The sequence below is a fragment of the Pongo pygmaeus genome, chromosome 17 (assembly GCF_028885625.2).
Source record: "Pongo pygmaeus isolate AG05252 chromosome 17, NHGRI_mPonPyg2-v2.0_pri, whole genome shotgun sequence".
NCBI lineage: Eukaryota > Metazoa > Chordata > Mammalia > Primates > Hominidae > Pongo > Pongo pygmaeus.
The window spans coordinates 24,264,833-24,279,648 of NC_072390.2; the positions used below are offsets into that span (position 1 = coordinate 24,264,833).

General features: G+C 45.3%; 2 protein-coding genes across 30 annotated transcripts in view; one reads left to right on the forward strand and one right to left on the reverse strand.

Moving 5' to 3' along the window:
• Positions 1-4,339, forward strand: part of GNAL (G protein subunit alpha L) — a 200,266-nt gene extending 195,927 nt beyond the window's left edge. For both annotated transcript variants that reach the window (XM_054460592.2, XM_054460595.1), the window contains one exon: positions 1,588-4,339. In XM_054460592.2, coding sequence (XP_054316567.1) covers positions 1,588-1,734 — 147 coding nt within the window. In that variant the 3' untranslated portion in view covers positions 1,735-4,339. The remainder of the gene's footprint in view (positions 1-1,587) is intronic.
• The window catches only part of MPPE1 (metallophosphoesterase 1), a 59,454-nt gene continuing 48,720 nt past the window's right edge, over positions 4,083-14,816 (reverse strand). For 9 of the 28 annotated variants that reach the window (XM_054460600.2, XM_063653385.1, XM_054460601.2 and 6 more), the window contains 8 exons: positions 14,078-14,186; positions 9,993-10,096; positions 9,278-9,352; positions 7,542-7,650; positions 7,338-7,406; positions 7,124-7,246; positions 6,286-6,426; positions 4,083-5,240 (listed from right to left, as the gene is read on the reverse strand). In XM_054460600.2, the coding sequence (XP_054316575.1) occupies positions 5,058-5,240; positions 6,286-6,426; positions 7,124-7,246; positions 7,338-7,406; positions 7,542-7,650; positions 9,278-9,352; positions 9,993-10,096; positions 14,078-14,186 (913 nt within the window). In that variant the 3' untranslated portion in view covers positions 4,083-5,057. The remainder of the gene's footprint in view (positions 5,241-6,285; positions 6,427-7,123; positions 7,247-7,337; positions 7,407-7,541; positions 7,651-9,277; positions 9,353-9,992; positions 10,097-14,077; positions 14,187-14,816) is intronic. The other 19 variants (XM_054460608.2, XM_063653390.1, XM_063653389.1 and 16 more) reach the window with 4 other exon arrangements.

Consider the following 14,816-nt stretch of genomic DNA (forward strand, 5'->3'; position numbering starts at 1 on the left):
GTCTGCCCGGGCTGCCATAACAAAGTGCCGCAGAGGCTGAGTGTCTTAAACAGCAGAAATGTATTTCTTACAGCTCTGGAGGCTGGAAGTCTGAAATCAAGGTGCGGGGTCTTCCCTCGCACATGGCTGCATCCTCCTGGTTTCCTCTTCTCTCTAGGACACCAGTCATATTGCATTAGGGCCCAACCTAATGACCTCATTTTACCGTAATTGCCTCTGTAAAGGCCTTATCTCCAAATGTAGTCACATCTGAGGTGCCAGGGGTCAGGGATTCCACATAACTTCAGGGAACACAGTTTGGCCCCTAACAGCCTGTCCCCACACCCACCGCACTTAGCTTCATAGTGCACATGAGCACATCATTGAGGGGTCCCCACAAACCATGATTCATAATGTCTAACCCTGTTTCTCAGGTACTTGACAACAGATCACTTTTCTCCCAGAAGGCAGCAAACATTCCCCCGATAACCAGGGGACACCCTGCTTAGCAGATGCTAAACTGCCCCTGTGTGGAGGCTGCCACTGGGCCGCTGCACCGTCCAATACAGAACCACTGGGCACATATGGACATTTAATTAAACTAGCTGGCCAGGCGCGGTGGCTCACGCCTGTAATCCCAGCACTTTGGGAGGCCAAAGCGGGCAGATCACGAGGTCAGGAGTTGGAGACCAGCCTGACCAACATGGTGAAACCCCGTCTCTACTAAAAATACAAAAATTAGCCAGGCATGGTGGCACATACCTGTACTCCCAGCTACTCAGGAGGCTGAGGCAGGAGAATTGCTTGAACCCGGGAGGTAGAGGTTGCAGTGAGCCAAGATGGCACCACTGCACTCCAGCGTGGCGGACAGAGCAAGACTCCGTCTCAAACAAACAAACAAGCTAATTAGGCGGGGCACAGTGGCTCATGCCTGTAATCCCAGCACTTTGGGAGGCCGAGGTGGGCGGATCACTTGAGGTCAGGAGTTTGAGACCAGCCTGGCCAACATGGTGACACCCTGTCTCTACTAAAAATACAAAAATTAGCCAGGCATGGGCATGGTGATGGACGCCTGTAATCTCAGCCACTTGAGAGGCTGAGGCAGGAGAATCCCTTGAACCTGGGAGGTGGAGGTTGCAGTGAGCCAAGACTGCACCACTGCACTCCAGCCTGGGCAACAGAGCTAGACTCAGTCTCAAAAATATACAAATAAACAAATAAAATTACCTAATTAGAAATCAGCCCCTTGGTGGTATCAGCTAGATGGCAACTATCATATTGGCAGGGCAGATAGTGGACATTCCCATTGTCACAGAAAACTCTGTTCAGACCTTCCTTTTTGGAAGCTCCTCCCTTGACTTGCCTGCCCGGGGCTTTCTCTGACCTGTCCGTGCTGCTGCAGCCTCCTGGGGGCAGTGATAAGGGTAAGGTTATCTGGGTCCTCAGCTGATGCTTGCATTGAGACCATTCCTGCCTCTAAGTGCTCCCATGCAAAACGAGCAGGCCACCGTCACCAAAGCCTCCAAGCACCTGCTCAGTGTGGCCTAGTCCTTCCCCAGAGTGCATGCTGGGGCCGCGCAGGGCTAGTGCACACACTGTCTCTTGCAGAGGATCAGCACGGCCACCGGTGACGGCAAACATTACTGCTACCCGCACTTCACCTGCGCCGTGGACACGGAGAACATCCGCAGGGTGTTCAACGACTGCCGCGACATCATCCAGCGGATGCACCTCAAGCAGTATGAGCTCTTGTGAGGATGCTGCCGCCACCCTGCGGTGGAGCGGCGCCCCGGACTGCCTGACTGCCAGCCCCATGCCATGGTAGGAGGCAGAGTCTCTAGTTCCATCTCGCTGCCGTCTGTCCCGTTCTGTGTCGACCACCAAGCCTCTGGCTACCTCTGTCCCCTCAGGTTTGGTTGTGTAGCTTCTGTTGTCATTGAATACAGCCTCCCGCAGCATCCCACCCCCAAACCACCGACTCTCATTGCTGACACTGCAGCAGAATCTCTCCGGGTGGGAGCCCCATTATTCATTCTCCCTTTATTGAGTCATCGAGGAGAACTTGGTAGATGGGGAGAAAACACAGTTTGCTTTTTCTTCCATGTTATCAACCGTGACTGCAAGAGCGTTCGTGCAGTGCCCTGAGCCGCGGCCCTCTCTGATTCTCCCTTTATGAAGCTGCAGGCTGACGAGCGATGGTCCCTTCCCATTGGCCTTAGCCCAAGACTTAGAGTCGACCCCAAGCGACAGAGTGACCAGAAACCCTTTTACAGTCACATTCAGAGTCGCTGCTGGCCTCAGGCATTTGAATTAGAGCTACTTTGAGCCTCTTACATTTAGGCAGAAAACCTACCACATTCACTACTGCAAAAATGTGTCCTGTCTAAAAATGATTCTCTAAACTTTCCCTATACTTAGGCATAGTCTTCTTTCTTAGATTCTCTTTGTTGTTGTCCCTATTGCTGGTTTATTACACTGTACAGACCACAAAATGTAATATTCTTTTGTATAACTACTAAAGAAAAATCCTTGTAGATCTTTGTGCCTTCACCATGGCTATCTATACCTGTACATGAAATGTGTATTGTGCTGAAGAGCTTAATGTCAACATTACCTGCTGCTTACTCTGAAAAAAGGAATGAATGGTAGCTGTAGAATTTAGGATATTTTATCAGGTTGGCACTTTATAAAATACTCCCTGATTTTAAAAATTGTAAGTTATACACGTTAATCATCCACATTCTACCGACAATGTCATACCAACATCACAAGCTGTTGCAACCACCTGCTCTTACTTCTCTGAGCTGTAAAAACCTGAACTCAATTCAGGGGTACAAATTGCAATCTAATCTTTTCAGGGAACCAGGGATTTTTTTCTCTCTCTCTAGACAATATGTTTCCTAATTAGTCTGCTAATGAAACACTTCTTCAAGTTCCCTAAGTGGGAACAGGTCCATCATTCCCTTAGTCAAAACTTTGGACACAGGCTACATCATACAAGTAAGCAAACAGTAAGAGAAAAACAAAATGTGGCCAGGCGTGGTGGCTCACGCCTGTAATCCCAGCACTTTGGGAGGCCGAGGCAGGCGGATCACGAGGTCAGGAGATCAAGATCATCCTGGCTAACATGGTGAAACCCTGTCTCTACTAAAAATACAAAAATTAGCCAGGCGTGGTGGCGGGCGCCTGTAATCTCAGCTACTCGAGAGGCTGAGGCAGGAGAATCGCTTGAACCTGGGAGGTGGAGATTGCAGTGAGCCGAGGTCACGCCACTGCACTCCAGCCTGGGCATCAAAGTGAGACTCAGGCCAAAAAAAACAAAACAAAACAAAAAACCTTGATGTGTCAATGTTTGTGTCTGGCCTAGGAGAATAAGGATGACAGCTTCACTTGCCTTTTGAAGAAGAAACATTACAAAACCTTAATCTGAAGTATAAAGTCAAAAGATATGGCTCTTTCTCACACTCGCAAGATTTACAAATACAGCCTCAAACATTATGACACACCAACAATATCTAGAAAGTAAGAGCTGTTGTAGCAATGACGCTTCATATTCTATCTGTAGCCACAGAGTTGAGGGTAGTTTTTGTAGGTCTAAAATAATCTGTAAAGATGTCCAAAGTTAAATTTTCAACAATACAAATCTAGAGAAGTGACAGCCTACATTACTTCATTACTCTTCTTTTAGTCTTTAGTCTTTAATATTTTAAAGTTTACTCTATAAATCAGCATTTTGTAATCCTTTATAAACTCATCCAGATTTAAATGCTACTTTTTCATGAAGAAAGGATGACAACTTTAGAGACAGTCAGTGCAACACACACATATTTTATCTCATCACCGTCTTCCTGCCCCTCCCATCCATTGTCTCATAAAACCCCCAGCTGAACTAAGAAAAATACAATGGAAATTATTTTCAGTTCCCCTTGCACTGTCAAAGTAAAACAAGAAAACTGAAAAGCTACACCCCTAGCAAGAAAGGGAAATATGTTGTTGTATGCATCATCACTCAACAATTACCCTCTAACTAAACATCCTGTTTAAGAGTTTAATTCAAACAAACAACAGCCAGACTGTTAAGAAAAAAAAACAAAAAGAATAACTTTTATCTGGCTTACAATTATTAAAGCATTTATTTTCAGGTACCAAAAGCCATATCCCATTCCACTTTTTAAGTTTCTTTTGATCACTGACAGGCATTAACAGATGTAACAACTTGGTCTCCTATAGAGAAAATTACACTTATCTAAAAATCTGATTCCATTAATTGATCAAGTATAAAAATCTACGAAAACAATATGTTCTGCACATCACATCTGTACTTTTTTTTTTTTAATATATTTTTTGAGATGGCGTCTCACTCTGTTGCCCAGGCTGGAGTGCAGTGGTGCGATCTTGGCTCACTGCAACCTCCGCCTCCCGGGTTCAAGGGATTCTCCTGCCTCAGCCTCCCAAGTAGCTGGGATTATAGGCACTTGCCACCATGCTTGACTAATTTTTGTATTTTTAGTGGAGACGAGGTTTCACCATGTTGGCCAGGCTGGTCTTGAACTCCTGACCTCAAGTGATCCACCCGCCTCAGCCTCCCAAAGTGCTGGGATAACAGATGTGAACCACTGCACCCTGCCGCGTCTGTACTTTTAAGGGTACAGCTTTACAGTACATAGGAATTTGAGAACCACTTCACAGGAAGAGGGAAACAGCCCAATATTTATGTATACACATAATCCCAAGTGTGTGCTGGGGCCATCAGGCCCTTCCTGAGGGAACAAGGACTGTCGTGCATGTGAGTGACGACATTAATAGCATTTACATACTGTACAGATGCAACCTTTGATGATACATATATTTGATAAAAATGAGAAAACAGATTCGTTGTAGAGTACCTGTCCACTTTTACAGCATGAGAACAGTACAATCAACTATTTATTTTGCAGTTACTCATTTCAGTGATTGAGAATTTCTGTGCTGTGCAGAGAGATGGCCTGTAATTGGTCTCATCATCCACTTGATTCTGACATGATCTCTGCCCACAGTTCCATTTCTTGGGCTTTGATATTTATAATGGCGCCTGCTCTTCATCTTGTCTTACGCTTTCTGAGCAAGTTCAAACCAGCAAGAAAAGGTGAGGCTAAAAGCCCAAAGTGAGTGAGTGTGAGGACCACAAGGAAGCCCACCATTCCACAGTAGATGATCAAAACCACGTCCTCACGTGGGAGGTAGCACTTGGAGAGGGTGTAGTCTGTGGGCGTGATGCTACCCTGGAAAGCAGAAGGGAAAGTTATGCTGAGAGCACCAGGCACAGGTTGAACACCACAGTCTTAGAAACAGCAGAGGGAAGACTGCCTTCTCAGGTCCCCCTCAGGTGAGGCAGGGAAGGGGCCCTCCTCACCTGAGACCAAGGGGGCCCAGCCTTCCCCCTGCACAGCTCACCCCCGACCAGCCCAGCCTCCGGCAGGAGAGACAAGGCCCAAGTGTGCCTGGGTGGAAAATGTCTGGGACACTGACCTGTCAAACTGGCCCCTGGCCCACTGTGTTCCCATCAAATATAGTGGGGGATCCATAACAGAGATTCAGAGAGGCACCGTGGAGTTCCAGGGTCATCGGTCAGCAAGGAACAAGGAGGGAAGGGTGTCTTCCTGCCCCTTGATGCTCAACTAAGCATCTGTTCCCTAGAAATACATGTGTCCAGGTCGTCTCTGTGGGCTTTTCTTTGCAGATACTTTTATGTGGAACGACAGTGGCAAATGTTTTCATTTACTTTGAATTTGAAAATGTTAGGGTTTCCTCCACCTTTTTATGAAGTAAAAGAACCTGTCGTACCAGCATCATGAGCTGGATGCAGGAGCCCATGGCTGAAAGGAGTTAAAAACGCCCAGTGGTCATTAAGTGAAAACATCTTTTATCAACCTGTAAAAGCTGTAGCATTCTCTGCCAGGTCAAATGGGCATGTTTAGAAAATAAGAGAAGATGGCTGAGTATAGCTAATGAATAAATGGTTGTTTCTTTAGAAAATTAAACACACACAGAGTGTAAGAGGAGAGGACACGTCCCTCCCTGAAGGATAAAGGCCACCTGGACGGTGCCCTGCCCTCGCTTCTCACATTAACTGCCCAGGAACGTCATGCTGATTGGTTCCCGGAAGGGTGTTTGGCAACGGGCAGTGTATGGAACTACGTGTAGAGGGAGGGAAATTTGTGTGTGGCTTTTGTAAATTTTTACAGATTGCAGCAATTAAATAGTTGATTACTGTGTTGATTTACATACTTATGAAAGCTTTCAGACAAAAATAAACTTTCACGTTACCATGATGAAACTGGGGTTGTTTCTGTTCCTCCAACTGAAAGATGGGACGCTGAGCTCAGGGACTCGGCCCCCGTGGTGCACCTCGCAGGCGCTGTGCGTGTGGCCACTGAGAACCAGGCGCGGCTGGAACCACCGCAGCAGCTGACAGCAGCCGAGAAGACAGCAAAGCAGGCTGTTAGCTCATCCTCAACCAGGCTCTCACTGCTCAGCAGACGGCCGCTGGCCATCGCTTCTTTCATTAAATTAAATGCTAAATCCTTATTTTGAAGGACTGGTTTATTTTTTTCCTTAAAAATCCTTTGGTTTATTTACACTAAATCAAACGTAAGGTCAGCCCCTTTGAGTCTACTGTTCTCATCCCAGATTTTATATACTTTTTACGGTATTTTATCTTTATAAATATTTTCTACATTTATCTTATAAATATTTCCTATATTTATATATTATATATAATGTAATATGTATTATATAAATCTATATAAGAAAATGCATTTTAATTTTAATTAAGTCCCTAAAAATTTGACTCTTCAGTTCCATTCACATTTCTAAATACATTTAAGTTGGTGAAAAACTCTGAATACAAAGAATAGCTGAGACTATTATTGACTTGAGGGTAGGAAACAGAAGTAGGTTTACTGGGAAAAAAAAAAAAGAAAGCGATTAAATGAAAATCTGAGAAACTGTGAAAGCCCAGGCCTCCACCCCTGTCCCCAGGTGATAACTAAGTCATCAACGTTTCAGCAAACATCTGCTCTAGCCTGGGCGCTCTGCTTGTTGACGTGCAAGGGGATGAGAGTCACACTGTGACATGAGTTAGCATCACGACACCCTGGCAAACCTTTTGTGATGCCTCCCATGAAAGCACGTCATAGTTCTCCTTAAATGGGATGTCCCTTTCCTCTGGAGGAGCAGCGTCTTCCCCAGAACAGTTAGCATCACTTCTCCGATACAGAGGATAATGCTGTCCGGGGTGGAGAGAGGAGTTCAGGCGGCCATCGTGAAACCACGGGCTGCCTGCTGTCTGCCATGAGCCCCTTCCTCCCCCAGCTCACCTGCAGGAGGACGGGGGCAGACATGGGCAGCAGAGGCCCGGGTCCACACCGGCTGGAGCCACGTGCCTGCTGGGTACAAGTCAGGCCATTAATCCACACACCTGACCCTCATCAAAGGGCAAGAAGAGCTGGGGGGCTGAGTGAGCAACCAAAGCGGAGCGACACGGGACAGAAGGCACCTGTGGCATTCAGATGCTCTCCTACCTCTCGGGAGCAGTTCAGTCTGTGAGAGACTTCAATGAGCTCTGCTTCTGTTTCAGAGCAGATGCCACAGCCGTCCCCGTTCAGCGCCACGCTGTTGACCATCACGAAGCTGAGGCAGAGGGAAATGCAGGTGAGGCCGCTGGGGGTATCAGTGCTTTCTTTTCCCCACTGTTCCCATGAAAAGAAAGCTAAGCATCCAGTGCAAAGAAACAAGCCCAGAGCGGCTTCCAATCCCACCCAGAATAATTTGGTGTATTTTTAAATACGAGTCAATATTAACAAAAATAGCATTACTGGGAGTTCTAAGACACAATCGAAGGGGTTTTGACCCTAAACTTGTGAGAAATCCCAGATTACAGAAGCTCTGCAGTTAGACTATGTCTAAGCTCATCCTCTAACCAGAACCTCATCTGTTACAGTGCCTCTTCTGTGCAGGGGGCTAAGAACCCTATGCCCACCCCATCAGCTGGTTGTGAGAATTCAATGAAATGACATGGCAGGTGTTTAGAACACAGCCTGCCACTAGAAAGTACTCAGTACGTGTCAGATATTGTGACTAACAGGTAGAGGGAACCACAGAGTGCATCAGTGACATACAGACACACACAGCAAGTAAGCAGAGGGTAGAGTGCCGGTTAGAGCTAACTGGGTATGGATAATCCCAAACTAGGGTAATAACAAAGTCCACTGTGGTTAGACTCAGCAGCCACATGTTTTTAAAGACTCCCACTAAATACGCTTTTATTTCCTACATGCATACCATCTTGGAATGACGAAAGTACCTGTCAGTAAAGACTGCTTGAAATTTAACTCGTTTTAGAGATAAGGAATGGAGTTATCAAGTGATCAGCAGTATGATAAGCTGTTTGAAGTGTCTTAAACACACACTTAGAGGGAAATAATTCAAACTGTATCATGTTTCTATTATGAGTCAGCAGAGAAAGCCACCTACTAGAGACTCTGCCCTCCTGGCAGAGGAAAAGGTGAGCATTAGTGGTGAAGCCACTGGACAGAAATGACCTCACCTGCAGACCCGCTGTGTCCAAGGTCAACAGAGTGCTGGGCACCCACAGGAAGGACAAGACTAAAAGAGAAAAGGCTTCCACTCCCACCTGTTTTCTCCACTGCGTCCATAATCAGTATAGAGTATAGAGTCCTGTCCACTGTGCTGCAGCCGCATACACAGCCCAGAAAAGATCTAGAGATGGGCACTGAGGTGGCCTCGCAGAGCGGGAGCTGCCCATGGTCAGGCTAAGGGTCAGGGTGCTCTGGTCTAAAAGCCCAGGCCAATGGAGATGGGTAGCACAGAGCTACAGAGGAACTGTGACACACTTGCCACCAAATCCCATGACACCATAACTACGAGAACAGTCTTTATAAAGTGAAATTTGTACATTTTGATCAAATAAAGACTCTTTTACAAACTGGGCTAATGAAATTTGTACCACCCAGAGACAGTGCAGACAGACTATCATTCCCACAGTGGCTGGGCAGAGTCATAAACTGACCGATTCATTGTGGGGTTGTCAAGGAAAACCAGGGTGGTTTGAGGTTTCCCATCTATCGGCTCCCATGGTGAGCACCAGCAAGGACAGCCTAAGGCACTGCTGTTTAAAGATCATAAACCAGGCTAAACAGAACACAGGTAGATGATAGATAACAGTATGGCAGGCACCTTTAAAAAATGAAGTTTCCAAGGACTAAAGGTCTTGGAAGAATTTACAAATAATACTCACTTAATGCCTTTCCAAGAAAACAGTCTTTCAGAGCTGAACACTTTCTCAAAGCGTTCTACTTTGTATGTGTTCATCCTATATTCAATTGTAAGAAGAAACATTTTTCAGGACAAGCCATTTTAGAAACTCCTAGAGTTATGAACACAAAATAACTTTCAAGACTTGAGTTTCAGACTAGCATTATTAGTTAAGGGCTCCACCCGGCCCCAGGATATCAAAGCTCAAATTTTAGTTCCACTACTTACTATGAAGCCTGGGGCAAGTTACTCAGCTGCCCGGGGCCTCAGATTCCACATTGGTACCATAGGTAAAACAACAGGACCATGGTAAAGATTAATGTGTTAATATATGGAAGTAAAGTACTTGAAACAGAAGGTACATTATAAGCACTAGAGCACTATATAAATGTTAGCTATTAAAGTCTAAATGATCTTGTTTTTTCATTCCCAAAGACAATAATTGGCCATTAAATGTACATTTCAAGTTAGATGTTTCCCAAGGGCACATACAATTCATTCATTCCACAGATATTTGTTGAGGGTGCACTGTGCACCAAGTAAAAACCCCTTGAAGAGTTTAATATCCCAGAGCTTACATCTTTTGAGGAAAACAAATTTCAAGACAGCACAAATAGGGCTTTCACCTGAATTGCAACAGATTTAGAATTACAGTTAACAAGAGCTCTCAGGGTGCAGGGCTTTCGTGAACTACTTACTCATAATGGAAGCCAATGTCATGGTTTCCAGCAACTACCTTCAGCTGTACATGACTTGGGTGTCTGAACATTTTCTGAAATCGCTCCACATCATTCACCCAGGCCTGAGGGAAAAAGAATCACTGCTGGGAGCCAGAGAACCATCTCTGCCCTGTGGCTAAAAAAACATGATCCCTATTTTGTTTTGTTTTGTTTTTGAGACGAGTCTGGCTCTGTCTCCAGGCTGAAGTGCAGTGGTGCAATCTCTGCTCACTGCAGCCTCCATCTCCCACATTCAAGCTATTCTCCTGCCTCAGCCTCCCGAGTAGCTGGGATTTCAGGCACATGCCACCATGCCTAGCTAACTTTTTTTTTGTATTTTTAGTAGAGACAGGGTTTCACCATGTTAGCCAGGATTGTCTCAATCTCCTGACCTTGTGATCCGCCTGCCTCAGCCTCCTAAAGTGCTGGGATTACAGGTATGAGCCAACGCGCCAAGCCAATGATCCCTATTTTGATGTGAGAAGTGAATGAATTCCCCTGTTCAAATCAGATGCACATAAAGATGATGTAGAACTTTTTCTTTTTTTCTTTTCTTTTTTTTTTTTTTGAGATGGAGTCTCGCTCTGTTGCCCAGGCTGGAGTGCAATGGCATGATCTCGGCTCACTGCAAGCTCCGCCTCCCGGGTTCACACCATTCTCCTGCCTCAGCCTCCTGAGTAGCTGGGACTACAGGCGCCCGCCACCACGCCCGACTAATTTTTTTGTATTTTTAGTAGAGACGGGGTTTCACCATGTTAGCCAGGATGGTCACGATCTCCCGACCTCATGACCGCCTCGGCCTCCCAAAGTGCTGGGATTACAGGCGTGAGCCACCGCGCCCGGCCGTAATACATCTTTTTTTTAAGACTACAATTAATACTTACTGTTATTTAATTTGATGCCAAGTTTTTGTTCTATTTTGTTGTTTTTTTGAAACAGGGTCTCACTCTGTCACCCAGGATGGAGTGCAGTGGCCATGATCTTGGCTCACTGGAACCTCCGCCTCCAGGGTTCAAGTGATTCTTGTGCCTCAGTCACTTGAGTAGCTGGGATTACAGGCGTGTGCCACCATGCCCAGCTAATTTTTGTATTTTTAGTAGACACAGGGTTTCACCATGTTGGCCAGGCTGGTCTCGAACCCCTGACCTCAAGTGATCCACCTGCCTCAGCCTCCCAAAGTGCTAGGATTACAGGCGTGAGCCACCAAGCCCAGCCTGACGCCAAATTTTTAAATGGTATCCTCTCCCATCTTAAACAATAACTGGCAATCCCAAAAAATATTTGGTTCATACACCTATTATTTCAAGATCCCCTGAAGACCATTCATAGACCCTGGTGGAGAAATTCTTCAGATCTGGGCATGCTATAAGAACAGGCTCTGACAAAATGTCCAGTAAGTTCTTCATGTGTCTCAACTAAGACAAGGATGAGAACATCTTTAAAAGTCGCATTCCCCTATGGCTACAACTGTGGGAATGAGAACTAAAGAGATGTGGGAGAAAGAAAGACAAAAAATACTTATTGTAACAAATATTTCAAAATTATTCTGATACTTGCTTTAACTATTAAAACTTCAGAGTTATGTTAGTGTAGTTCTTATTTTTATAAAGCTAAAAATATCAATTGTACAAACACCCTAGTGTAGGGAAAAAAACAAAAAAACCTCTATTCTAGATAGTAACCAACTTTATCCTAAATGTTGTAAATCTGGCAAAACCTAAGGAAATATGCTGGATAGAGTCCTTGAATACATTTACAAAGATTCCACTTTAACAAATAACATTTAAAGTTAGATGACTGGGCGCGGTGGCTCACGCCTGTAATCCCAGCACTTTGGGAGGCTGAAACAGGCGGATCACTTGAGGTCAGGAGTTTGAGACCAGCCTGGCCAACATGATGAAACCTGTCTCTACTAAAAATACAAAAATTAGCTGGGTGTGGTGGCAGGGGCCTGTAATCCCAACTACTCGAGGAGGCTGAGGCAGGACAATCACTTGAACCAGGGAGGCAGAGGTTGCAGTAAGCTGAGATCACGCCACTGCACTCCAGCCTTGGTGACAGAGCGAGACACCAGCTCAAAAAAATAAAAAAAATAAAGTTAGAGTAACATAAAATCAGAATAACAGACATAGAAAAACATAAAATGTTGCCGTTAATTTGGAAAAGCAATGTATCTATCCAACCTCATTTTGTAACTAGTTGTTTTCACATATAACATTTCTATCTCACGTTTAATTATAGCCTAGATAATAACAAACATTGCAACTCTGTAAACAGTGGTTCCTATCAACTCTGAAACAAGACTTCTCTTGTGCAGCTATTGAATTTCCTAGGAAATGCCAGTAAGGTTTTTTGGATTTTTGTTGTGGGGTTTTTGTTTTGTTTTGGTTTTGGTTTGGTTGTTTGCCTTCTTTGATTTTTATCTTTATTTTTTGAGACAGCGTCTCACTCTGTCACCCAGGATGGAATGCAGTGGTGCACAGCTGACTATGGCCTTGACCTCCCAGGCTCAAGTGATCCTCCCACTTCAGCCTCCTGAGTAGCTGAGACTATAGGCATGCACCACCACGCCTGGCTAATTTTTGTATTTTTTGTAGAAACAGGGTCTAAGTTGCCCAGGCTGGTTTTGAATTCCTGGGCTCAAACGATCCTCCTGCCTTGGACTAGGCCTGGCGCGGTGGCTCACGCCTATAATCCCAGCACTTTGGGAGGCCAAGGTGGGCAGATTGCCTGAGCTCAGGAGTTCGAGACCAGCCTGGACAACACGGTGAAACCCCATCTCTACTAAAATACAAAAAATTAGCCGGGCATGGTGGTGCGTGTCTGTAATCCCAGCTACTTGAGAGGTTGAGGACGGAAAATCTCTTGAACCCAGGAGGCGGAGGTTGCAGTGAGCCAAAATCACACCACTGCACTGCAGCCTGGGTGACAGAGTGAGACTCCATCCCCCACGGCACCAAAAAGAAAAAAAAAAAGAAAAAGAAAAAGAAAGGGCAGGCACCGTGGCTCATGCCTGTAATCCCAGCACACTGGGAGGCTGAGGTGGGAGGATCACTTGAGGTCAGGAGTTTGAGACCAGCCTGACCAACATGGAGAAACCCCATCCCTACTAAAAATACAAAATTAGCCGGGCGTGGTGACACATGCCTGTAATCCTAGCACACAGGAGGCTGAGGCAGGACAATCGCTTGAACCTGGGAGGCAGAGGTTGCAGTGAGCTGAGATTGCGCCATTGCACTCCAGCCTGGGCAACGAGTGAAACTCCATCTCAAAAAAAAAAAAAAATCCTCCTGCCTTGGGCTTCCAAAGTGCTGGTACTACAGGCATGTGATGAAGTTTTTAAAACTATACCCCAAATTAAAGATTTTCCAAAAACCATTAGTGACTGAACATTTTTAAGCAGCAAGAACAGCTCATGTCTTCATTCGTTTTGTTCCAAGGATGTAATAAGCAAAACATTGTGACAACTAAGGTGAGAACAGCTTTTCTCTTTGGTTTGTGGAAAGTCTTACATTACCCCAATACCCAGGCAGGGGTCTCAGACCCTCTGAAAGCAGAGGATCCTCACATCAAGTCCCCAGGGCTCCTTCTGCATCTTTCACTCAGAAAAAAGAAAATCAGAGGAGAATAGCAAGTCTCTTTTGTAGCACAACTCTCATAATGTCGTGGTTCAATAAGAGTGTGAAATTAAATGTACATTTCAGTATGTATTTTGCAATTTCGGTGACAAATGAAATAACATCTATCTTGCCCGTTTCTCCCTTTCCCAAGAGGTTCACAAAACAGTGTATTCCAACTATATGATATCTGGCTAATCGACATATTTCCTACATAGACAAATGTTTACGATTAGCCAACCTAACTCAAGGTTGAGTTGTTCTAATAATCTTAGATAGCCTATGAATTCTAATCATCTTCCAAATAGCCTACACATTTTTAATATCAGTAGTAAGTACAACTTCCATAAAATTTCCAACTCAAGCTGACATTGCTTCGTGGATTCTCTGGAATACTTGTGCTGGACCTCAAAGCAGGATGAGGGCACCTGGAACACAGAGTCCTACCTCAGGGGTGCTCCACTTCCCTTCATCAAAGATATCCCCCAGGATGAAGACAACTTCCGGCTGCAGCAACCACAGAGCTGTCTGGAAGGCTCTCTCCATCTGCCATTCCCTTGACGCCAATAGGAAAAAGTAAGGCATCAGTCTCTTTCCTGGGTGGAGGCTACTTCTGTATTATGCACCATTTAAACAGCAAACTAAATGGTTCCACTCTCCTTCTTCCTGAGCCCCACTCTTGCATTCCCATCCCTGGCTTGAAGGGCCAAAGAGTCCATATCTGATTAAAGGTGGGGAATTAAGTATCAGAGAAGAGTCCGGCCATCCCTTCCACACACCCCAGACACTGTGGTGTGCAGGAACAGGCCCCACTCTGCACCCTGCAGCTATCACTCGGTCAAGACAGCAACTGGGATCTGAGAGAGCCTAATGCAGCTTCCAAAGATGCTCAATGTAGACTGATTTTGTACCACACAGAGGAGATTATTGTATCTAGCTTAATTTTAGCTTCTTAAGGGGACTTCAACTTCCTTCTTTGCTTCCAAGTTGCAGGGGAGATGAAGAGAGAAATAGGCTAGCCAATATCAAAACAGGAAATCCTGGAGATTGGAGATTTCAGACATGCAAGTAATCCTCCCAGAGGTAAGACAAGCAAACGAAAAGAGCCTGGAGGCTGGGTATGGTGGCTCATGCCTGTAATCACAGCACTTTGGGAGGCCAAGGTGGGCAGATCGTGAGGTCAGGA